Genomic DNA, 26,648 nt, shown 5'->3' with positions numbered 1-26,648 from the left:
ATCGGACCCAAGAATCTTCAAGCTATGCAGTGAGCCATTTACCTTTGGACCACTGTCAAGTGTGAGATAGTTGTCAGCTAATGGCATTGAAAGATGATAAAGGTTAGTCTCTACATTCTTATTGAAATAAACCGTTTTAATGGTATAATACAATATTTAAGAAATGATTACTGTAGAGAATATGAAAAAGGAGGCGGTATTAAAAACAATAATTAGCCTAGACAGTCCCTCAATGATCATTTTTTGTTAGAAAAATATACTCAAATAACTTATCAGTAAATAAATTGGATTCAATAATCAGACATTTGATTGTATAATTATCCATCCCTATCAATTCAACAATATATCAGAAATATATGCACAGAAATATATTATTTTATGTAGTTGAAATCATGAGTCAATTGAAGCTAGACTGCCATGGAAAACCTGGAAGCACTGGACGGCCGTTTCGTTCTATTGTGGGACTCCTCAGCAGTGAGCATCCACGATCCCGCCTCGCGAGATTATATTATGTATATATTATTTACTTAAAAAGGATAATTATAATCTATGCGTTTAAATTAAAATATCTGCATTCTCATACAGATAGCTATACATATGTACACATAAACATTTAAACAAGGCGGTATAGTTCAATAAAGGAAATAAACTCTGTATTCTATATGTGAACAATATCTAACCGAAAACATTTAAATTAGATTTATTGTTTTGCTAAACAATGAACAAGAGACAATATACACATACACATAGTACAGTATACGTGATTTATGCAAGATATACACGTTTGCTCGTGTGTGTGTGTGTGTGTGTGTGAGGGAGAGAGAGCGCACATATATCTGCATGTGAATTAACTGGGGTAAATCAAAAAAGAAAAAAAAGTGACAAAGAAATATCTTAGCATACAATTATTAATAGATTGTAAATAAAAATAACTGTGTGAACTGCAGTATAGATAGAAATCTGTTACCTATTTTCAGTAGAAAAATTTATTTATTACCCTGATAACGTGCTCACACCAATAACTGGCTTCAAAATGGATCATTAAGGTCTCAATGAGACGTTGTGGTTGATAGAGTTATAATTATTGTTAACATTGTATGTGAAAAACTGTCTACACTTAGAAATGTGAGCTATTGGTATTTGACTCAGTTGAGGTAAAAAAAAAAGTGCCCCCAAATGCCCTGGTACGACCGAGAGTGGGGAAAGTCCGCTCTACCTCTCCAAATGCTCTCACATGGTCACTCGTATATAGCCTCTGACAGGGAAGTCCTACTCACCGCCTTCTCGTGGCATTACTGTTGTTTACAAAATTGAGAGGACGAAAAGCGAATGTCCGACGCTTTAACCGGGTTGGTGGACACGGAAAGTCCACCTAGGGGAGTTGAAAAACCCTGATTCCAAACCAATGGTGCACATGGGCTCCAGTATGCTGAGGGAACAAATGGCGTATGAATCAATTGTTGGTCACTGGCTACCATGGGACTGCATCTCCTCACGATGTTCCACTGTCTTGTGGATCATACCTTGAGGTCAAAGGCTCTGGGTGTGGTCCCCTAAGAAAACCACCTGTTTCGGTTTAGGCACCCGGGTAGTATCACAGCGCTCACACAAATCAAATGAGATTTGTGTTTCGCATATGTATCTGGTGCTTCCTTGTACCAATATTTATGTGTTCAAATAAATAAATAAAGGTAAAAAAGTTGTGTTTGGTACGAAACATGAAAGTCATCGATTTAATTTCATGTGGAATCGCTTCAAGACTAGATTCAATCAGTCATCATCAACATATAGCCTGAGACAAACGTGTTAGCTCAAAACGTCATACCATATTACTACGAAATGATGATCAGTAAAAAATTCAAAATAATGAAGCAACAATTTTAATAATGAATACCGAAAATTGATAAAATGGTTCGAAAAGAATGAATTAAAGGAGGATATGTATGAAGGAATATTGTGACCACTTCTGAGCTCTCATCCAACGCCTTTAACTGCTGACAGTAGTTATCGTGCAGATATCAATTAGACTGCGTCTACTTACACACGTCAGATAAATAGTTAATGACTTGATGGATTGTTATCACATTTTCATTTGCTCTCCCTTCTCTTCCTTCCAACTTACAACTACATCAATTAACATAACGAGTAGGGGTATGGAGTAGTCGGGCATATGTAGTACATATCTCGGCTGCCACAATAGATGAAAATTTACAACCTTATAAATCCATTCGTTATCTTCAATCAGCACCAAATACCTAAACCACAGCATTGTTCACTCAGTCTTTTCAATATATGGTATCATTGCATTGAAGACATCTGTAGTCAAAAACCAGTACCATACACATCAAAATTTACTTATCAGATAATAATTTGAAGTTCTATACACAAAAGAAGAAATACTGAAACTCAATAAATGTTTACATCCATCAGTTCTTACCTTGTCTATCAGCTAATGAACCTGCTAACACTCTTTGAATAGATATAATCGGTTCTGTTACTGATTTTATGGTAATTCCATTGAAACTTGTTGGTGGTGATGAAGAAGTAGTCGGTGATGGTGTACATAATGCTACAGTAATACCTAAATTTTCACCAGGATGGTCACGTCTTAAATGAACAACTCTTGGTACACCTGGTTGTGGAAATTTCAGATGAATACTTTCACGATGATGGTAATTATGATTATCTTTTAATTCTTTAGGTGTTTGACCATGATTTCTGGGTAAGCTTTGTGTTCCATCAATTGAATCTCGAAAAGGCTTAGAGGGATGATGATGATTAGAATCGGATGAACGTAAGGCATTATCTGAACCATGAAAATCTTTTATTTTTCGTTGTTGTTTTGTTGTAGATATTTTCTTTGGAGAAATAGTAGGACTACCGAGTTTTGAATTAGAATGAGTTTTAGTAAACAAATCATTCGGTGATTTTATCTTTGAAGTTTTAGAATGTCTCTTCTCAGAATGCCTATTAACAGTTTCAGGAATAGTTTTCGGAGAAGTAGGCTTCTATAGACAAAGAAAAAAAAGATGTTATTGAAGGAGCATAATACAGTGAAATAAATTTGAAAAGAGAAAAGGGATAGGGACATGAAGAATTCAGAAAATTAGAATTTGGTAGTACACAAAGAGTGGATGCACCTTCGCCATTGCGAACGATTTTGAGCCATGTCATTCAAGGTCTCAAAACTTAATGATATGAAGATTTCGAATATTATCCAGTTATTTGAATCAAAGTATATGACATAGTGGAATGTAGGTTAGTATACTCAAGCAGTTCCATACAAAATAATATCAATAGTATGTGCAGTGATTGTTTAGTAATTAAGGAATACGGTTTGGTTTTTGATTCAAACTCCACTACTCATCAGGTAATTGTGTTTGAGCGGCCGGATCGAGTTCGAACAAAAATATTACAATTTGAAAAAAAAACATTATTGAACAATATAAACTCTACCTAAAAACCCTCTAGAGTTACTGCCAGTCCTAAACCCAGATAAAGGAAGAGGTTTGGGCCTGAGGTTAGCAACTTGATCCCGTAGAAAAGAACCTTATAAAAAGTGCTAACCAGGTGAACTTCAGGGTTTACACTAGTGAATTTTACCATCTACTTCTATTTATTTATTTCAACCCCATTACAGATTGTGAACTTTTCCAACACTTCTTATTTTTTGCAATTATTAATCACTGATCCACCGCCTGAATGAAGACATCTTGATCTGTATTTTCTTGTGAAATAAACTTATTCCATTAAATTCTTGGTAGTCTAAGTCACAAGCAATACAAACAATCGGTTAGGATTCGATTTAGTTTGATCTATTTCTTCACTAATCAAAGCTTCATTAGTGGTATTCTCAACTTGTCAAACAGATCACATACTGTGCTCTTAACAGTTTTTTTAAAGCCATCCTATGGGATGCTTTCAAAAGTAGGTGTACTCTAATTGAGTCATCCCACTGTGAACTGTGAACAAGGTGAATTCTCGATTTTTTGGTTTTTTACAAAGACAGATGAAAATAATTGACTGCTCCACAAATAAAAGCCATGGTTTATAGCAATAGAGTTACAACCATTAGATCCCAGATTCAAACTTTTCGGCATCTGTTTTGGTCTGAGCAATATTTTAATGTTATTTGGTCTTGTGTAAGAAAGTATGGCTAAAGACTGAGTCCAAAAACTTGCACTTAGTGAGTCATGTCAAATTACGCGAAAATTACCAATTTCTGAGAAATAGTTCCGACCGATTCCTTGAAGACTGACTATGTCATTTATGTCGGTTAGGGAGCGATAAGCCCGAAATTAACAAAACTAGGGTCCATGTAATGTTGCTCACGGATAAACAGCATCCTTAGCAATGCTGTCTTTCCGTAGCTGAAGTAGGGTTCAAAAAGATCGGCTCTAAAAAATAACACCTCACCTAGTCCTAGAGAAACCAGGTGCTTACGGTAGGGTCTGAAAAGTACGAAGCTAATACATCAAAAAGATTGGAGACAAGCAGCTGTCTTTTGAGTTCCACAGTCATTCTCCTAGAACGTGGAAACTACTTATTAATACAATTTAATACCTTAATAAATATCCTACTATAGTATGAACAATCAAAAATTGACAACTAAAAACACTCACCTAAAACAGGAGTTAAATTAGCTGATTATTAGGTACTATGGAGTGAGAACAGTTACAAACAGTAAACTTAGCATTTGGATTGTGACTTAAAAATTACCACTTATGGAGTATGAGTGATTTGTGGATCACTTACTGAATAACGAAAACTTAAAACAAAAGTATTCCACTGCTAGCCACTATCCATCTCTGTTTATCATGCTTGTGAATTAAGGCTGTATCGAGGCAATACGCACAGTATGTGCATATGCCAATTAGAGACTGACCAGTTGCAGTCCTAACACATCGATGGGAAGATTCAAACAAACAATATTAAATGAATTTAAGTATATCTTTCTATTGTAAAAAAAGAAACTATGAGGTGCATTCAGTGATCAAGGAGATAGACGCTGTTTATTTTTCTTGGATAGTTTATGAAATTACTACTACATATGAAAAGAAATTCAGAAAAATTGTGAATGGCAATGTATTTGGATGAAAAATACCAAAATTATTTGACATATTTAGTTTCCTAGGAATATAGTTTTAAACAGATTGTCCGAGTAACAGACGTCCAATATACAATATTCTAGATATGGTTAATCTAAGGTGCTTAAAACTAAAGATAGACTCCTGGTTCCAAACTCTACCAACAAAATTTTAACCAAATAGACACCTAACATAGTTAAGATATATGTATTTTAGCGTAGTCTATAAATGAAAGATCTTGTTTATCGTCAACGAAGTTGTACGACATTCTGATACATCTTTTGCTCGAAAGAACTGACATCAGACTTCAAATAATAATAGTCCTTTGAAGATTAAGAAATCCACCCCCCCCAAAAAAAAACCATGACTAACTTACTTGAGTATCCGAAGGCATAGATGACGGTACCCTGTCTAAACATTCTAATGATTCATGAACATTTTTATCCTTAGAATAATTTATTTGATTTTTCTCGATTGATAATTCAAATTGATTAATCATTTCAGAAACAGATCGATGTGAGTTATTAAACTGGTGTTTGTTATCACTATCTAAATGATTTATTTTATTCACATTTTCAATATTATCATCAGCAGGAGGATTATCGTCAACATCAACTGAAGTATTGATTTTATTCACATGATAAACATTTGGAACTGAATGAGTTTTCGATTGTCCAAAATTTTCCTTTATAAGTAAATCATCATTATTGTATGAATTTCGATTTGATTCTGTATGATTTAATTTATAATCTAAAGATTCCATAGAACTTTCTGATAGATAAGGTTTGTATTGATGATGGTGATGATTTTTTAGATGAACATTCATGGAGTGAGTTTCGTCATGTCGTTTGGATAATTTATAATGTTCTTCATTTTCTTCTGCCCCTGTCCCTAATTTTGAAGAGGTCTGTACATTGAGATTACTATTAGAATTCTTACATAATAATTGATCATTATCCTTAAAAGAAATGAAGAGAAGCAAATATTATTGAGGGTATAAATTCAATCAGGGTTAATAATATACTATTCATAATAAGTCTTACCTCAAAAGGAATAATAATCAAATTGAAATCTTCATTAACATATCGATAATTAGCAATATCATCGTAAGCTACCAACAGCTCCTACAACATATTGGAGTAATTCAAAGAAAAAACATACAAACGTAAAATAATAGTAATACAATCAACAAAATAAACCTGATATATATCGCATTATCAACAGAGAGGAGATCAGTCTACACTAATATGTCACTGAATAACTAATATCATGTAATTTATTGCATAAATTTGATTATGTTCTACATTGATCATGTTGTTGTGTATTATCTGAGCTAGGTGACTACTCCAATAACACGTTGCTTTTTATTTGCTTCTATAACACTGAAAAGAGCTGATAGAATGTTCTGGACTTAGATTTCATATAGCTTATGATTTATCATTAATAAGAGAACTAATGGTCCAATCAAGCAGCAGTCAAAAAAGATCAACAGCAAAGTCGATGAATGTGATATTAGGAAATGAGGGTGCTTGGAATACCATGGAACTATGAGGCTGAGTGTCACGGCTTTGAATCTTTCAATAATGCAGATAAGCCATGTTGATGAACGTAAACCAGCATGGAACCTAGGAATGGGGTCTTCTGTTGACGACCTTTAACGAAAGGCATCATTCTATTCCAGATCCTGGATATATGTCCTCAACAAAAAATGATAACCAACACAATAAAAATTCATGTGAAAAGAAACAAAAAAAGAGACTTACTCTAATATGAACATCAGCCAGTAGGTCGTAAAGTTCATGAGCATGTGGTTCATCTTTTTCTCGAGTACGCATAACAAATTCTTCTAAATCAGACCATAACTCTGATAAGACTTTTAAACTATTTCTTAATAACTGCTGAGGAGGTCGTAATCGCTCAATAATTGACTTTGAGTCATTATCACCAATGCAGTCAATTAGCTAAATGATATTTGAAGTGAAAACAGGCAAATATATATTCATAAAAGTTACGGCACTATACTATAATAGCTTAGTAATGATTGATTCCAGTTTTAGTGTATAAGGATTGCGGCTGGCAATGGATGCCAGGGTGTGCATTTCATCCTACTCGGTAATCGCCAGCTTAATCTACTTGCATCATATAGTTGATATTTATACTGAAACTTGGACCTAATAGTCATCAATTCAAGCGTCAATGCGCTATCGTCTAAAGTAAATGACTGGTTCAGTTAGGCTATTTTTGAAGATTTGCTGAATTCTATAGTTTGCATCATAAACTCACATAGACTATAATGTACTGGATTGTAATTTTTGTATATCATGAAAACTGACTGAAGCTGAAAATATAGACTAATATATATTTCAGTTTAATTATCTAAGAATATCACTACATCTGCATTCAATGTTTCATATGTCTAACTCCAGTTAGTGAGACAGGTATCATCGACGAGAATAGACGATTTTCGAGCAATATCATGAATTAATCGAAACTATAAATGCAAATCCTAGGATTTTAATTTAATATTTTATGAGGAGTTTGTAAGTGTACACAGCTGGTATCTCTGTCCATGAAATGTTAGTCAGATGCAGGTTGGTGGACAACGATTACCCGACTGGGGTCATCACGATAACTTCAATTAGAAGCTGAAGACATTGGATGACGGCTCACGACAGATTACAATAACTACACTTAATCTATACTTTGATTACGATCATGGGTTCTAGTATTTCTTCATATTTACCTTTCAACAGGGTCATTTCAAATTATATTTTCAATTTTTAGTCTTCCTAATTGTGATTGCTGCAACATTATATGAATTCATTTGTTAATTTCATCTCATCATGCTAACGTAATATGAGATCTTGGGGCAATGCACATTTATTTTAAACTCTCAGTTGATTATAACTAACTGACTGCTAATGAGTCTTAAACTAGGATACTACACTTGTCTAGTACTCTTTAGTCTTAAATGGTCTTTTTTAAAGTCACATTGCGTCAGGGAAGGTATTATTGAATTTTGATTAAAAGCAAACAGAGTAAACAACGTGACGATGACATTACTTACATTGAAGCAATGACGTAAGGATGAACGTTTCAAGTATTTACGCAGAAATATTAAATCTTTATCATCAGTGATAGGATCATTGCTGTCATCGGTACCAATTTTTAGATGATTAGTGACAAAAGTGGAATCATCTAGAAATCGATTAATCACAGACAAAGCATCTATAAAATAAAAATAGGCGACATGAAGTGATGTATAAAAGTCTGAAAATAGAATAAAGATTGACAGTTTTGAAAAGCATGATTGATTAAGTGAGAAATTGAAAGTTATGTCTTCTGAATACATGTAAAAGATGATACGATTTTTAACAAGAGTGTAGATAGCAGAGGACAACCTCAATGTGTAGAACAAAAGTTAGTTAGTAGTCATAAGCAAAACTCAAAATCCGAGAGTGGAAGCACGAATCATTAAATCAAATAAACATTTACTTCCAAGGTAAAGTAAAGCATGGGAGTGAAATTATTGACTACCAAAACCTCGAAGGATTTATTCAATTTTGCTACATAAGAAGCGGACGACTTCTCAGTAATATTTACCAAATATCTCATATCGAATCATCACAACCTAAACGTTATCATTTACAACGAGAATTAATTTGTGATATACAGCAATTCCCGTTCCAATGTCACCCTACGTTGATTGACCACAAAGGTTGGAGCTTCTGACTTAATTGTCGGAGATTTCATGTTAAAACTAATAATTACAGTCAGAGCAGAAATTCCAAGTTATATCATTTGGATATGATGAGTGAGCGATGTTGAGAAACCCTTAACTAAATTTTACAGAAAAAATAACTGTCCAATAGTCATTAAGTTTAATTCGTTATCCAAATGAGATCAGTTCATGATGAAGCTTACTTACAGGCAAGAATTAGGCCTGATAATCGGGTCCTACACTCACTGTAGTACCTACAAGTGACCTGTGAAATCTAGACTTTTCGGTCACCTTTAATAACGTTTAATTTTGCGTTCAGTGTTTTGCATAAAATCATAAAATTCGGTCAAGGAAAAAAAAAGTATTCTGCTGACAAGTAGTCTTCGGTTTGGGCACCCGGGCAGTTTCACAGCCCTCACAAAAATTAAATGAGATTTGTGTGGCGCATATAAATCTGGTGCCCCTTTGTACCAATATTTATGCGTTTAAATAAATATCGCTCGGCTATATGCGTATCATTTTACACATTATCTACCGATCAACAATTCTCTTCACATATATTTTCGCAGACTTCATGATCATTCATTATTAATAATAACACAAAAAAATATCCTAGAGTTCAGATAAATATTCAGTGTAATATAACAATTACAAGTGCCCCCAAATGCCCTGGTACGACCGAGAGTGGGGAGAGTCCGCTCTACCTCTCCAAATGCTCTCACACGAACACGCGTATATAGCCTCTGACAGGGAAGTCCTACTCACTGCCTTCTCGTGGCATTGCTGCTGTTTACGAAATTGAGAGGACGAAAAGCGAATGTCCGGCACTTTAACCGGGTTGGTGGACACGGCGAGTCCACCTAGGGGAGTTGGAAAACCCTGATTCCAAACCAATGTTGCACATGGGCTGCAGCATCTTGAGGGAACATATGGCATATGAATCAATCGTTGGTCACCGTCTACCATGGGACAAGTTGGTATCTATGATATAGAGGTGAGGCATTATGGACTATAGCACCTTTTCACGATTAGATTACATAAATGAATTGAGAAGTATACAACAACTAGCGCTCATATTACACCATATCAATATAGATAAAATCAATTCTCTTAACATTATTGTGTTAATATATATGTCGAAGTTTTAAAATATTAAAAAAACAGTATCATGAAACATCAGGATAATCAATTAGTTCATTTTAAATGACAAAGTATTCAACAATAAAATAAACAAATGTTCATTTGGCACAAAGATCAGTAAAGAGAATTTTATTGTTGTGGTTACCTACAAATTGATTTAGCCTTCTTTTTTCTCACTAACCACAAGTATAGACATAATAAATTTTATAAACAAAGACATAATATCTCACCTATTTACTTTGACACATATTTAACTATAGGTTAGTGATAGAGGTATGAGGCTAATAAGCGTAGATCAATATTATTTATATTGGCTACGACCGTCACGTCTACACAAACAGACAGATATTTAATATCACCATAACAGTAACCATTTAATCTATGAATGTAGCACACACATGATTGAAATAATCGTGTATTTAGTTTCAACATCAGTTAGTTAAGATAAGCGGGGGTTGAGCATATGTAATAAATGTCCAAACCATATAAGCCTATGAACATTCACCATCTTATCAATCGATCTGGCAATTTTACCTTAATCTTTGCGCTTAGTCTCATCATTACTAGCTCGAAGATTCTAATAAACGCAAGCAATGCATCGAAGGCATCTACGATAAAAAAAACCATCAACCTAAGAAAATAATTTATTTTTGAAGACTACACTTGGCAATCGTGAAGTGAGAAAGTAAGAATTTTTGCGTGGTACAGCCTCACTCTGTTTGATACACGATTTGAACATAGTGTAAATAAGCTGAACATCGTAGACTGTACTATAAAAAGGTTAGACAGAATATCGCCTGATGACAAACAATACTCGAACGGCTAAATAATCTATAAAACACTGAGTTAAGATAAGGCAGATGTATCTGATACGAAAGATAAACAGAGAGAGATCAATTATTATACTACACTACATACACACAAGGATGTGTTTATTCAACAAACTGTCTAAGATCAATCAGGTTACAACTACCGGAAAAACAAGCAAACAAAATGTCGCCTTTCAGACTACAAGAGACACTTTTATCTAGACACATTGGACTAGTAACTGAAGCAAAATTAAAATTAGTAGGAATTTGTAATTTCCTGTTACTGATATTCAGGACAATAATTGATCAGTTTCTGTTGCTATATGTTTATCCTGAATGGATAATCTAGATAAATCGTTTAGTCATAAGCTTTGGCATATATGATATTTGAGTAACTGTGGAATCCCTAATGACCGTTTATGTTAGAGTATCAGCGTAATCGTCAACACTAAGTTGCATATATATACAATGCTAAATAGGACGGAATGACAGTTCTGTAACTCATTGCTAGTTAAATATCAAATACACTGAAAGCTAGTCGAGTTCAAGTAAACAGATATTCATTATAATAGGATATATATACTTTGACTGAGATGTTTTGTGGATGTTAATTTAATTTGTAAGTGGTATTCCTCACGCAGTTACCTGATCAAGAAAGCTCTACCACACACGGAGTGAGAGTCCTATCCGATGTGATTAGATCACCATTGAGTCATATTATGAATCAATCGAGGTAGTAAATGCTGACCCATTGACATTAACACCATTGTGTGTCGCTCGGCTTAGTGGTTTGGAGGTTAAGCGCTCACGCGCGACACCGAAGGCCCTGGATTCGAATCCCAGGAGCGGTATCGTGGGTGTGCACTGTTGAGGAGTCCCACAATGGGACGAAACGGCCGTCGAGTGCTTCCAGGCTTTCAATGATGGTCTAACATCAACCAGTTCATGATCTCAACCAAGAACTAAAGGTACTAGGTTAGAATACGGAATGGATTTTACATTCGGATTATGCAACCGAATACATATTGAATGATTATCACGCTAAATTCATACCTAAAATATGTTATACTGTAAAACTGTTACAAATATATTAGACGGAATCAAATATAAAACGAATGATATACTGAATAATTTGCACATTGAGTGAAAAGGTATTCATTTTATTGTATACCATTCTAACACAGGAAGCTTCAAGAAAAAAAGAAAGATGTAAGTTTTCCAATAATCGCAAACAAGAATGACCTATATTCATAAGGAATCGTACTTCAGATTATCTAAACCAGGTTTGATTATAGAAACCATGGCAACAGGCCATGAAGATCAAATTGAAGAGAAAACAAAAACGAATTGTAACTTGAAAGAATCATACAGAATATGAAGGACAAATGATGGGATTTTGCAAATGAAGTATCCAATGTGTGGTTCTCATATTTTATCAAGATACTGTGTAATTTTATACTGAAATGCATTTCGTTGCTCCAATCGGTCTTCACATTTACTAAAATATAGTTTATCAGTTTTCTTTTCTGACTTAAATTTTATGTTAAAATTTTCACTTCACTCAAATCTCAGTTAATAATGATGTAATATAACATATGACTAATTCTATGGGGCAAATTCGAAAAAAATGTAATCAACAAGCAATCAGATTGTGAGTACTATGTATCGACTAATAGTGACCAAAGGAGTTCAACCAAGTCTGTTGTAGAGATACCAATTCACCGAAGACAATTGGTGAATGGTTGCTCAAACATCGTGGATTGGTTGATGTTTGACATTAACACCGTTGGATGCCGGCCGACTCAGTGGTCTATCGGTTAAGTGCTCTGGTACGAGACTGGTAGGTCCTAGGTTCGAGTCTCACGAGTGCGGGATCGTGGATGCGCACTGCTGAGGAGTCCCATAATAGGACGAAACGGCCGTTCAGTGCTTCCAGGTTTTCGATGGTGGTCTAGCTTCAATTGACTCATGATTTCAACTATGATAATATTGATTTCTTTATTTAATTAGACACAAATTAATTATGAAATGGATTTTGTAGAGATTATATTAATTTAATAATTGAATTCATGAGTCAATTAAAGCTAGACCACCGTGGTAAACTAGGAAGCACTGGACGACCCTTTTCGTCCTAGTATTGGAGATTTGAAATAAAATAGTGATAACCTGAATTTCCGAATTCATTTAAATAGAGAAAATAGACATGTCTACAAATAAAACAGATGATATTATAACACATAGGTAAAAGTAAAGTACAAACACATACATACACGCACGTACGTACGCATGCACAAACACAGAATGGATTAGAAATAACTTGATACAATAAGATAAACACAGAAAACATTTATCTTTCATTATATTATACAGAATGGTGATTAAATAAACATAATTGAGACAATAGTCATTCCATTTGAACATAGTAATCCAAAATTAGTACACTTGATTAGAAAGTGTATTATTGAAACACAATGAATATAGTAAGCAAAGATGGATAGTGGCTAACAGTGGAATCCAGGACGCGCGTTTCGTCCTATTTGGGACTCGTCAGCTGGAAGGTGCTGGGTTCGAGTCCCAGAGTGAACATCAACTCTGAGATGCAGGTATATCCAGCTGACGAGTCCCAAATAAGACGAAACGCGCGTCCTGGATTCCACTGCTAGCCACTATCCATCTTTGCTTACCATGCTTGTGAATTAAGGCTATATCGAGACAATACGCACAGTATGCACATATGCCGATTAGAGACTGACCAGTTGCAGTTCTAAAACATCGATGGGAAGATTCAAACAAACAATAGTAAGTGAATTTTTACAATGAATATAGTTACAATAAAGTATGACGAAATTCTAGGAGATATTTCAATGAATAAAAAACAACAGTTAACATGGACAAAACGGATGCCCAAAACTTACACATGTTTTAAATGATCAGTTCGTAATTTCAATGAAATTCAACAATCTCCATAACCTATAACTAATAACTTAATAATATTGTGTTACCCCTGTAATGTCTAACAGTTCAGGATTTTATTTAGTATGCTATTGATAAAGGTGAAGGATGGTTTGACTATATGTGTACAACTAACAAACTTGAATTAAATATAGCTATTTAGTGCCTTCATAGTCATTCTTATTTTCAATAATTTCTCAGCTGATGTCAATTTGAGGTGATGCACATCAACAAGATTGCTACAAATCACCTGACTGAAAAGCTAACTTAAGTTTGAATTAAGTACTCTATTAAATCAGGTGAGAAAAAACCATGAAAAAAAAGAAGATTCAGCTTTTAATCATTTGTTTATTTTGTTTAATTCAACCCACGTAAAATTCATGGTACAATGATAGGGCACCAAAACAGAATTCAAGGCACAAAAAAGAAGCAATAATATTGCGAAGAAATAAAAGACAGATGGGTAGCACAGACTATGAATAAATAAGCGAAAAAAATTAATGAGATAGACCAAACAACTGAAAATGAAACTAACAAAAGTTTCTTCCAGTCAAGAAAATTCATTTCGCTTTTATAAATAGTGTAGCATAAAGCTACTGAGGTATCGCCATTACCTTCTATTTTGAGTTATTTCTGTGATTTTCTTAAGAGATTAAGTTGTCCATTTTGAGGATCCAAACAGGGAAGTCGTGGTGAACCGACAGGTGTCATTCTTGTAAAGCTGTTTTTGCAAAACTGGGAGCCACGTCATACACTGACGACATCTCCGCCTTTCCACTCAGTTCAAGCGTCAGTAAAATATGTGATATTGAATACGCTGAGATGCCATTCGTAAAATATGGCCAAGCTAATGAAGTATGTGATTCAAGATGGTAGCAACACCCGGATTATTCTAATCAAATTTATATGCTGGTGATCTTCGTAGGGCATTCTTTGTAGGCTAACTTTTTTATCTTGTTATAATACAATTATAGTAACGTAAGATTACGAAGGAAAACCATTCAGTTTTAAAAACTAGAAAATTGGCTGTAAAGAAAAAAAACGCGTACCCATATAACGAATCATAGTAGAAATATCTGCTTATCGATTTGTGCATATTTGTTTAGAATTTTTTTAAGTTTGGGACACGGGATTAGTGAGGTGATATGACGGGGACGATATCAAGAATAATTAATCACTTGTTTTATAGAGCCAATATCTATTCGATAATCAATCATAGAATCAGTATCAGCTGAATCATTCGCACACAGATAACAGTTTTAATCCTTAATATTACAATTATTCAATAACAATTATTCAGTGGATCAGTAGTTCTATCCAGTGGGATTTTGGGGAATTAGTTTCATGAAAAAAACAGTTATTCGAGCAATTTGATTGTCCAAGGGAGAAATGATAAGATTCGTAGAATTAAATCATATCATTTTGGACTTGTGACCTCAACATCAACAATGCTTCAAATCAATAAAAAAGAAACATTAAGAAATAAATATTCCAGCTAATTTTAACTTGATTAGGGCAAATCTTTTTTTGTCATCCTATAGCGAAAAGGATAATGTTGAAGATATCAAATTATGGTCCCTTGTGCTACATAGATTGTGAATAACACTTGAACGAACGAGTTTTTATTATAGTTTAAGTTTTTTATAATAAACTTGCAGGCAAATCAATTTATTAACGGTTCACTGATTAACAACGGAGCTAGTGAATTCGATAGGCTAAAATAGATAACTACTTCTATATTTGACCGCCCAATATTGTCTTATAAACTACCTTACTCTTCACTGTGTTCGTTCATAAAGATTTCATAGACTATGACCAATATCTATAAAACTATGTAAGAGATTCAGAACACAACCTCTTGCGTGAATATTTTCTCATATAGATAAACGAGATTATGTAGCGATATTTTCATGATATTGCAAAGATTATAAAACTGATCATAAGCCTTGAAACACTAACACAACACTATCCTAAAAGCACTTTACCAGATTTAATTAATTCTCTTTTGAGAAATAATTTTGATTGACACAGACTCTTTGTTCATTGACTGGAAGGTAAATCCAAATTCGCATGGTCATTGTTAAAAACTATTTAAGTTTGTCCTTATATACTGTGCTTATTTCAAGTAGTAAATTCATGAGAAAATATGAACAATGAATTAAAACGATGATGGAATAGAAAGATTATAATACTAGGTTAATAATAATGACAACAAAGAAGATTATGTCACTTTGACAGGTGGTGTACAAAAATAAGAGTGCAAAATAAATCAGTTAACAGTGGATTATCTATTTTGTGAATAGAAGTAAAATGATTGAAATGTTTGTCTTTTATTGTCACAATGAGTGACGTTATCTGGAGTAGAAGTAGGTTGGATAGTTTGTAATGGTGCAGATGCATCCAATTTTTATCTTTCCCTCCCCAACTTCTGAGCTTCTGAATGCCTTATAACTTTCTTTTTTGTCTTGATTTAATTAATTTATGTTTTCTTGAACCATATCTTTGATGCCTCATCCTTTTATTCACCACTCATACTGTCACAACCACAATTATTCTGAGATTTGCCCTGGCAATTTCATGTTCCTGTACAAATGAAGTATGGCAACTTAAAACAATGTACATATGTACCAGGTTCTAAGTTCCAACTGACTGGCTTTCAGAGTGAACACGAACACATATTACAATACACTTCGACAAGGATGAGATGAAAGAGATTAAGAGCTCCATACCTGAACATTTAATCACTCAGCTGGTCCAAATATTTTTAAAACTTTTTATAGAATTCATTCAAACCTGTCAAGATATATTCATACCCAACTCCTTAGAATACCAGAAGCACTTAGCATCTATGAAATGAACCCTGAACTTCATGCACACAGAAAGTAAACCTTATCCTTGTTTTTACACTGATCTTAACCTATTATTAATAACAATGGTTTTATTCAATATTATATTTTTGGTACAATATAGAATTCTCAGTACAAAGTATTTCAGCAAGTTTCCTTTCCTTATTTATTGATCGATTCTGACGATAAGTATTAAGTGATCACCAGCTAGATGCTAACATTTCAAGAATCGACATTTGAGTAATGTTCATCTTTTCCACTGCATATTTCCAACCACCACAATGTCTCTGATTGTATTTTTTTTGTAACTTGTACAGCAAATTGTCGTAAACTTTTCATAAACACACCAGAATATGATGTGCGATTTGTAGACATAATGATGTGTTAAAACGAACAAAAACATAATTTGTTAAAATATCTAGATGGTAGGGACAGGTAGCCCAGATATTCGAGCAGGCCGCCAGCTAGGATGTTTCATAGACTTCACATTTGAAAATATTTCTACTCATTTTAATTACTCCCTATATTCCATTTGATTTTGTTCATGCATATTCCTGATACCATTTCATTTTAATGAGTCCCTCTGAAAACATTTAATCAGTATGACAAAAAACAAACATCTTAATTATATTTTAATCCATTTACATTTACACTATAACTCCACCTGTAGCTCTCCTAGAGTTACTGCCGGTCCCAAACCCGGATAAAGGAGGAGGGTTGGGCATGGGGTTAGCGACCCCATCCCGTAGAAAAACTAACTCGCCAAAAAAACGCTAACCAGAAAAAATAATTCAAACCATTTAAACTCTGCCCTGGGAGTTGAAGGAACAATTATGACGCCTCATGATGAAAGCCGAAATTTTTCGGAAGTCACGAGGCCGATGCACCTTCTAACAACCAGAGCAACACTCTTTATAGGTACTCTCTCCATTTACATTATGGAATTCATTGTTAGCGCACACACCTTTTTATTTGGCCATATTCTGTAAACGCAAAAAAGGCTTGTGAATATCAAGTAAGAAAGAAATTTGAATCAGAAAAATAATAACAGAATGAATTGAAGAGAAAAGAACCAAATGGGATGAAAAAACAAACATACGGATATTTGGCAAAATATACATAATTTATAATGAAGCTAACACTCTAACAAAACAATAATGTTTCCTTGAATAGAACAATACAAAATAGTTAAAAGTACAAGTACTTTAATAATTAAAGCTACTGGCATAAAATACATACAGGAATGATTAAAAGTATACATGAAATGTTAATCAGCATTCATCCATTTCTAGTTCAGTTGTTTGAATAAAAGCATTGAAGTGATCAAAAGCAGAGAGGAAGTGACAATGTTATTTAACTTGACTAAGACCATTTCAATTGAGAATACATCAAGTTTTAAAACGAGAAGAAATGAAAAAGGTGTAAAGTATAAAATTAGGCATTGGAGGGGAAATATTAATATGAGGACTACAGGCTCGAAAAACATAAGAGTGGAAAATAAAGAGTTACAAATGCCTCTCAACTCATGATTTGGAGGGAAGAACAGAATAACTGAGCTTGTTTCATCTCATTAAATATTACCAACAATTAGTTACCAGCATTATGTCAGCCTTAAATAGAAAGTCTGCACCTAACGATATTGTTCAGACCAATAAACAACGATTAACAATCTAACTGTTATGACAGATGTTTATAAAACTCTAATACTTTTAGCTTATTTTCATAGTCTAAATAATGAACCGATATTAGCAAGACCAACCTTCAGGTAAGACATTACATCGTAGGATACTGGCTTCGTGGTCTAAGGATAAGACGTTAAAATGTGAGGCCGAAGGTCCTGGGTTAGGTCCCTCAGCTTCGGGGTCTTGAACATATGCTGATGAGCAGTCCTATACAAAGACAGCCTTCCAGTTTTAAATAGTGATCCAGCTAAGATCGGTTCATGATTTTAACTACGAAAATTCTATAATCTCCACAAATCCGCCTACGCTTCTGTATAAACTGACTATGATATTATCATGAGCTGTTCCAGTTTCCGTATTGATAGGCCAAACTATGTATAACTGTTATTCTAATCATTCAAATAAAAAGACAATGCACAATATCAAATTTAAAATAAATTATATTCAAGAATAAATCAACAGCTTACATTGATTTCTTGGTTTCTTTACAATTGTTGACGGTACTCGCATATTTATTCTCTTCCGTTAGTTATCCACAATGACGACGGCGAAGACAACAACAACAACATCAACATTAAAGACAACAATAACGACACATTTACACAGTGGATTAATAATGTTAAACCCTAATTGGGAACATTAGAAAAAAAATAGGGAATAAAAGTAAAGTCATTTGAATGAACATGACATAGATAGTATTGATGATGTAAAACCATGTGCTCACCAGTGATTAACTTTAAATTTGCATGAAAATTCGAGGAGGGGTGGCTCAGAGGCTAAATCATAAAAAATTCCGACACTAAGTGGCAGGTTTAAATCCCGCTCCACCTATTTCGGTCTGAAAGACCGAGTAGTGCATCATTAGCCTTCATACTTAGAGTAAACAAGCCAGTACCTGGTAAATGAATTGACAAAACTGAAATTGAAAATGTAGACCGCTAAACTACAACTCAATGATTTAGAGATATCGGGCTCTCCTTGATCACATGTCGTAAGCAAGCATTGTTTGTTCATTGCCACAAGGTTTTGAAATAGTTCTCTAAATAATCATAATCCTTGACGAAAAAGTAGCTTCAAACCGAACAAAATCTTTACCATCAACCATTTATCCGAATATTATATATATATATGAGGTGATTTTATAACATTGACCCTTCAATCTTTAACCAAAACAAAATCAGTTAGTATACCACCTAAACTATACATACATCAAAGAAAAGTAATTACAAAAATCCTAGAAATTAATTTACACATAAAAGTTTTTTTCTATCATTTGTCCTAGTCAGGTTAAGTAGCAAAACTTCAAAAAAAAAAAAATACAAATATAACCTAACAATTTTTTAAATGTGCGTGTGTATACATTGTATATGAAATTGAATCTTCATTAACAAAGAACATTTATAAATTATCAATTAGGTAATCAATCATTAATGGTCACGTTACTACTAGAAAGTAAATAGTGCTTAGAGATACAAATGAAATAAATGTATATTTTAATTATCACATTTTTATTAGTAAATTAATAATGAGGATAATGATTAATAAGTGAAATTATTATTTACATTTAATCTTTGTAGAAAACAAAAAGAGATGGGGTCAAGAAGAAAATATATATAGTAGTGTCATTAATTAACAACACGGAAAAACAAAAAGTGAATTACAATTTCCACAGTTTCTATGATACAATAAAGACAACAACAGTGCGGAATGGAACTAAATCTAAGTGAAAACACAAACACATAAACACACACAGTGAGAAAGACAAAACAAAGTTAGTTAATTATCAGAAGGGGTTTTGTGGAGATTTCAGTATTTTCATAGTTGAAATCATGAGTCAATTGAAGCTAGAGCACCATGGAAAACCTGGAAGCACTGGATGGCCGTTTCGTCCTATTATGGGACTCCTCAGCAGTGAGTATCTACGATCCCGCATTCACGAGGTTAGAACCCAGGACCTACCAGTCTCGCACCAGAGCACTTAACTGATTGAACAACCATTCACCAATTGTCTTCAGTGAGTTGTTATCAATTGTTGTTAATTAATTAATTAATCAATTCGTTTTTTATATTTTTTGGGGGATTATTACATTTTAAAAATTATTGCTATGAAAGAAACAATGTAATCTTTATTCAAATTGATTTTCTAATAAATTTATTTATTAGAAATCAATCTCATTTACTTTTCTAATTAGTATGGTCTTGTCATTTTTGTTTTTATCCAACTTATTTGCGATACTTTCATGTCAGTCAGTCAGTCAGCTACAACGTAGGACCAGGCACATTTACGCATCGGTCCAAGTTGCCATAACTCGTTAGCACAACAAGGTGAACATCGGATTCATAGAAGTAGCTAATTTAGTGGTGGTGGTAGTATATAAAAGATAGGTTGTATATAAGGATATAGCATAGGAAGGAAGAAAGTTATGAAGCAAGTGATAACTGCTCTCATACCTCTAACAGCACTCAAGATCACTGTATTCATAATCAATCTCCTTCTTCATTTCTTACTATTCCTCCTACCTCAACAATTTCATGTATAAGATTTAGTGATATTTGATTGCCTAAAATGGAGTAGTAGATAGAATAGGATTCAACCCCACATTCTAGAGGACAAGAATTCAGTGTTTTAACTAATGAACTGTTGCTTTATTTGGTAGAGGAGAGAGTATAACTAGTCATTTGTAACCCACACTGATGTTGACTATTATAATGACCGACGTACAGGAAATTTGTTATGCATATGAAGATCAGAATTTTTAAAGTAGACACCGACAACTTCAACTCTGTTTACAGCATGTATGGATAAACCAAAAAGGCCTATTCTATGGATAATTTGAATGGTTTTGTTTATGTTAACATGGTGTCTTGTATAAATTAGGTGGATAAGTATGAAGCCATCACAATACCCATCGATGGAGATTACAAAAGATTAATTACGCTCTGTTTTATAATGTCTTTTCTATTAAAAGAGAGAGTATTTTCTTTTTTCACTGTCACATAATCGAAACATTTCTCTATATTGCTCTATTTAACTTCATATTAGATCACTATGACATTTTATGGTTTGTACTGAATCTTTATTCCATAATACATAACTTTAGGTACCAAATTTTTCTGTTTATTTTTGTCTACTTTTGCCGGAAATGTCTTCTAGACTAGATAAGCAAAAAAACAGTCATAATGTGTTACAGCTAGACATAAAAACATATTTGTTGAAATTAGTGACCATGTTCAAGAAGAGCAATGCAGTTATTAATGATTAATTAGTTCTTAAACGACAGACCGACTCTAGATCATGTCACACTATATTTCCAGTAACTGGTTACCATAATTGCGCAGACACCAATCAGGTAGTCTGGACGCGTTAACATAACTCTGTCAGGTAGTCAATGTCTGTATGGAGTGATGCCAAATTTTCGATTGGCAACCCCTAGCTTTCTCCCAACATATTCGTATACTGGAAATCACATTTCGCGATAGGCAGTAATTAGATGTATGTAGTATACATCCTAACAAACTCAGCTGATGAAGATTCTTCATCTCATCCATCGATTATTAGTTCTCACCCAATACTTTGCATCCAACATAGATACAAACTTCAAATGATTAACGTTTGATGATTACGTGTAAAATAATCAGTTAAATAGGATCAGGTGACATCACACAATGAGTCCATGTTATTTTAGAAAAAAATGTATACAAATTAAGACAGCTGACTATCCATCATACAAAAACATTCATATCACTATTTACTTTGTTGATTATTTCATCGATCATGGATATTGCTTAACAAATTGGTAACAAGCATTAGATAAATATTTTATCCTTATTTAGAAATATATGAGTAATACATACAATCTGCCCCTACCCGCTCGTTATAGTTTCGAAACCACAAAGCATGGGTCATAGCAACAGATTATCGATGAATCCAATAACCAATATCTCATAACTATTGATTTTGTTTCTTAAATACTAAAGTCGATATATTTAGTCTTAAGTATTTTGATTTACATAAAATTGTGGCAACATTGTAATAATGACACCCCATTAGGATATCACGAGGTTAATCTCCGTAATCAAGATCAGTAGTGTATTATTGAAGGCATTGATTTTAAGTAAATAGTCCTTTTTTTATCAAGAAACGACTTCAATTTTTGTTCAGAAAATTGAAAGTAACGATTGAAAAGAATAAAATTTCTTCGTAGAGATGATATTTGAAAGTAATCGATAATAAAAGAGAGTAATGAGTTATTGATGGAAGCAAGGTAGAGTTATCCCATTTTATATGATGTTTAGTCAATAAGCATATTGTTTTTGTTATTATATTATTACACCTGTGCTGAGACTTGGCACTCCTTGCAGTATACAGTCTTTTAGAAACTCTATATATTTTCATCAACTTACTATATAATGTCAGTCAGTCAGCTACAACGTAGGACCAGGCACATTTATGCATCGGTCCAAGTTGCCATACCTCATTGGCACAACAAGATCAACACCGAATTCATAGAAGTAGTTAATTTAGTGGTGGTAATATGTAAAAGAAAGATTGCATATAAAGATAAACTACAGGAAGGAAGACAGATATGAAGCAATTTTAATCTCAAGGTTTGAGGGAAGATAAAGAGTTTATACACCTACGCCATTGTGATCGATTCTGAGACGTGTCACCCACAGTCTCCAACCATTGGTTACGATAGTTACGCAGACCCCAACCATGTAGTCTGCATCTGCCAACATGGTTCAGACTAGAAGTTAGTGACTTCAAGCACTGATGGCACTTTTTGGTTTGGCTGCCCCTAACTCTCTTCCAACCATTGCCAATACTAGTCAGCATTGAGCGTCGTGGTAATCGGTGTTCAGGCATACGTAACACGTGGCTCAACTATCTCAGTCGATGTAGATTCATGACCTCATCAACAGATTTACCATCAGCTGATTGACTGACTGATAGGTGACGTAAGTTGGCAAAAGCCAAACGAGCTTTTTGAATGTGAAATTTTATAAACATTAAAAGCTTACTATATACAGTTTGATGACTAGATAATTTTATAGTTTTATAAATTATTAAGTCCAACAACCCATACAAACCGCTTACTTTAATAACTGACTACTCATCAAGCGAATACAACAGCCATGTTAACTTGTAGAATTAAGATGTACAGTATACCTTGGTTTACAATGACATCTCTATTGAAACCGATCTATGAAAAATAACATCTACATTTGAAATTATTGGAACTCTATTCAAAAATAAGTTCAATTAAGAATTTATAGTATTTAAAACAAAATTTAAATGTCTTTTTCTAACGATATTCTCAAAACAAGTGCATTGCTTAATGCCACGTTAATAGACAAAAGAAGGTAAACAAACTTTGAATAAGCAAGGTCAACTCATTCAATCAGTTCATTTAAATTTGAACTTTAAGTCAACTATCTAGATAATGATACTTCTAATTGATCATTGAATTATCACTTAATTGATACTAGAAATATAAATCATCAAATCAAGGTTAAATTAAATTATCAGAAGGGGTTTTGTGGAGATTTAGTATTTTCATAGTTGAAAGCGTGAGTCAATTGAAGTTAGACATTAACACCGTTGGATGCCATTCGGCTCAGTGGTCTATCGGTCAAGTGCTCTGGTGCAAGACTGGTAGGTCCTGGGTGCGAATCTCGAGAGTGCGGGATCATTGATGCGTACTGCTGAGGAGTCCCATAATAGGACGAAACGGCCGTCCAGTGCTTCCAGGTTTTTCATGGTGGTCTAGCTTCAATTGACTCATGCTTTTAACTATGAAAATATTAAATGCAATTAATTTTTTTTATATAAAAAGTATAATATTGACATTAATGTAATTGGATATTTGGAAGTCATTTTAAAGAGTCAAATTGGACTAGAAGAATATTCAACAGATGATGATAGGAAATTATTTGATAACTGAAAATTAATAAAGTTTAGGGAAAAAATAAATTGCATTATACTCACTCTTATGTTGTTTCATTCATCTGTTGGTCAAGAATCAAGTTTGTGAAGAAATGAATTAAAAGTGGATTCTATTATAACTTAATATTAGGTGAGGAACTTATGAAAGCCAACGAGCAATGGACAACTGACTTTTAGACTTTTGAATAATGTGTCCTCCAACCATCCTACATGAAACAATTCATTTGAACATTAACAGTCGCAAATGTCTTACGAGGGTTTTGAATCGATGACTAAGATTCCACTTCCCAGTGGCTTTAATATCGTACAGTGCTTGCCAACTTTGAGATTAAGGGAAAGAGAAGAGATGATCAGTTTATGACATGGAGTAGTGATACGAAGAATATTTGTTTAGGAATAGCATCTACTGATCCATCCTGAATCTCCGGTTGGGGTCCAGGAGATGGAACAATTTAGCGGTTTAGGACGTTATCAGACATAACTCGGAATGGAAGTCATTCTAATCTTCTATTAAACGTTCATAATAATGTGACAAACTTCATTACCTGGGAGAAATCCCTTCTGGCTATATTTTGAATTGAATGGCACCGCTCACTAAACACCATTCTTTTTCATTTAATTATCAAATCTACGACTCTACTCATCGTTCTTTCCTCACAATGTTATCGCTTTATTTAACACATTATTTGGTTCACCAATGTATTAGGACAAAAGATAATAAGAATCCGCGATTTTCATTGCAGTCAATCAAGGATATTGTGCTACTGTGAAAAACCGTTACCATGGAAAAATTATCTCCATTCTCACGTCCTTTTTGGTCTGAAAGTCACAATTTCTCACTGGACTTTCAGGAAATTTACGAAACGGTTAATCCTGAATTAACATATAGTTATTATAAATCAAAGTAACCAATTTTGAGCAATGTCACCTAACGTCATCAACAGTTAATCATCTCCCAACCATCTAAATCGATAATCATTTAAAATCTTATCAACTGATTTGTTATCTTTTCTTATTTTCCTATCTTTAACCTCAGCACAGCTCACTTGGTTGTTTAAAGATATGCGAGCAATGCTTCGAAGATACCTATGATCAATAACTTGTAGTTCGCCGATGGCTTCTACTAACATTGTTTATGTCTCACATTCAGCATATTCGCTCCTTTGTTAGGAGATGAGTAACTCATCCAAACCACAAGTGATGCGAATTGGTAAAATATTAAAAATCCTCATGTCGTGAATTAGAAAAACATATATAAATAGATCACGCTGCTTATAACTGGAACCCCATCCGGCTTCTCTCTACTAAAAATTAATATTTAGACGCAAATGAACAAAAAGTAAAATTGGTCGTGTGATGACAGGTATACTAATTGTGATAAGACCAAATTTTAATACATTTACTTGTATTATATTATATTTATATGATGTTAGAATATTTTAGATATAAATGAGTAACAGATCAATACCAGTGGTATTCTACAATTTCAACCGACTAACACGTGATCCTCCCAGACGTGAGAGTAATATTTACGCAAAACTAAATGGAACCACAGTCAGTAAGAAAAATGAAATAATATAGTTTCAGTAAGCAATATCACCAAAACACATAACATTACTTTTCAATATAAATGGAATGAAAATTCACCTAATTATAACTTCAACAATAAGTAATGGTTTAGAAGCGTCTACATGCATTAGTATGGCCGAGGGTGGGGAGAGTTTGCTCTCATTTTCATTATATGGCCATATGTATATAACCATTGCCAGGGAGTTCCAACTCATTCCCTTCTCGTAACGGGGTGTTGTTTACGAAATTGAAAGGATCCATTTAAGAGTTAGAAAACCTTGATTCCAAACCAATGATGCACATGGATCCCAGGATCCTGAGAGAACGAATGGAGTATGAACCTGTGGTTGGTCACCTGCTACCATGGGATCGCGTCTCCTAATGTTGATCCATCGCTTTATGGATTAGGATTCTGGGTGAAGAGTTGGGGAGTGACCGCCTAAGAAAACCACCTGTTGTGGTCAGAGAACTCCAGCAGTATCCCAACCTACATACAAATTCAATGATTTGTGTAACAAATATATATTTTAGTGCCCTTTTGTACTAATGTTTATGTTGAAATCATAAGGTCAATTGAATCTTGTCAGTCATGTATCATTATACTGAATATCGAAAGTGATCAACTGAAACGAAGGGGTAACCATTAAACGGTTCAATAAACAATTGGTCTATGGATAAATGGGTCGAATGATGGATCGATCTATGCGCCTACTCAACAATGGGTTCATATTTCCCAATTTATCAATAATATCTCACTTTTATGGGATAATGGAAAGTTATCGATTATCTTAAAAACGGAGGAATTCCAGCGTCTCTTTGGTTTTCCCAAAATGGGGGTATCGCGGAAGGTCGTTGCCTATCCCATCCAAAAAACGTGAGAGGGGAACTGTTTTTC

The 26,648-nt window shown here is 33.9% G+C and overlaps 1 protein-coding gene across 1 annotated transcript in view; it reads right to left on the bottom strand.

Annotated features, from left to right (window-relative positions):
* Positions 1–18,866, bottom strand: part of Smp_211150 (ATP-dependent RNA helicase, putative) — a gene marked incomplete at its 3' end in the record, with an annotated part of 57,599 nt that extends 38,733 nt beyond the window's left edge. Inside the window, exons 1-6 of the mRNA XM_018791884.1 lie at positions 18,705–18,866; positions 8,155–8,315; positions 6,851–7,048; positions 6,131–6,211; positions 5,464–6,045; positions 2,438–3,008 (exon numbers count right to left, since the gene is read on the bottom strand). Coding sequence (XP_018644990.1) covers positions 2,438–3,008; positions 5,464–6,045; positions 6,131–6,211; positions 6,851–7,048; positions 8,155–8,315; positions 18,705–18,747 — 1,636 coding nt within the window. The 5' untranslated portion in view covers positions 18,748–18,866. The remainder of the gene's footprint in view (positions 1–2,437; positions 3,009–5,463; positions 6,046–6,130; positions 6,212–6,850; positions 7,049–8,154; positions 8,316–18,704) is intronic.
* Positions 18,867–26,648: the final 7,782 nt, after the last annotated feature.

Source organism: Schistosoma mansoni, assembly GCF_000237925.1.
Source record: "Schistosoma mansoni, WGS project CABG00000000 data, chromosome 1 unplaced supercontig 0034, strain Puerto Rico, whole genome shotgun sequence".
Lineage (NCBI taxonomy): Eukaryota > Metazoa > Platyhelminthes > Trematoda > Strigeidida > Schistosomatidae > Schistosoma > Schistosoma mansoni.
This window is presented reverse-complemented; position numbering and strand designations above follow the sequence as displayed.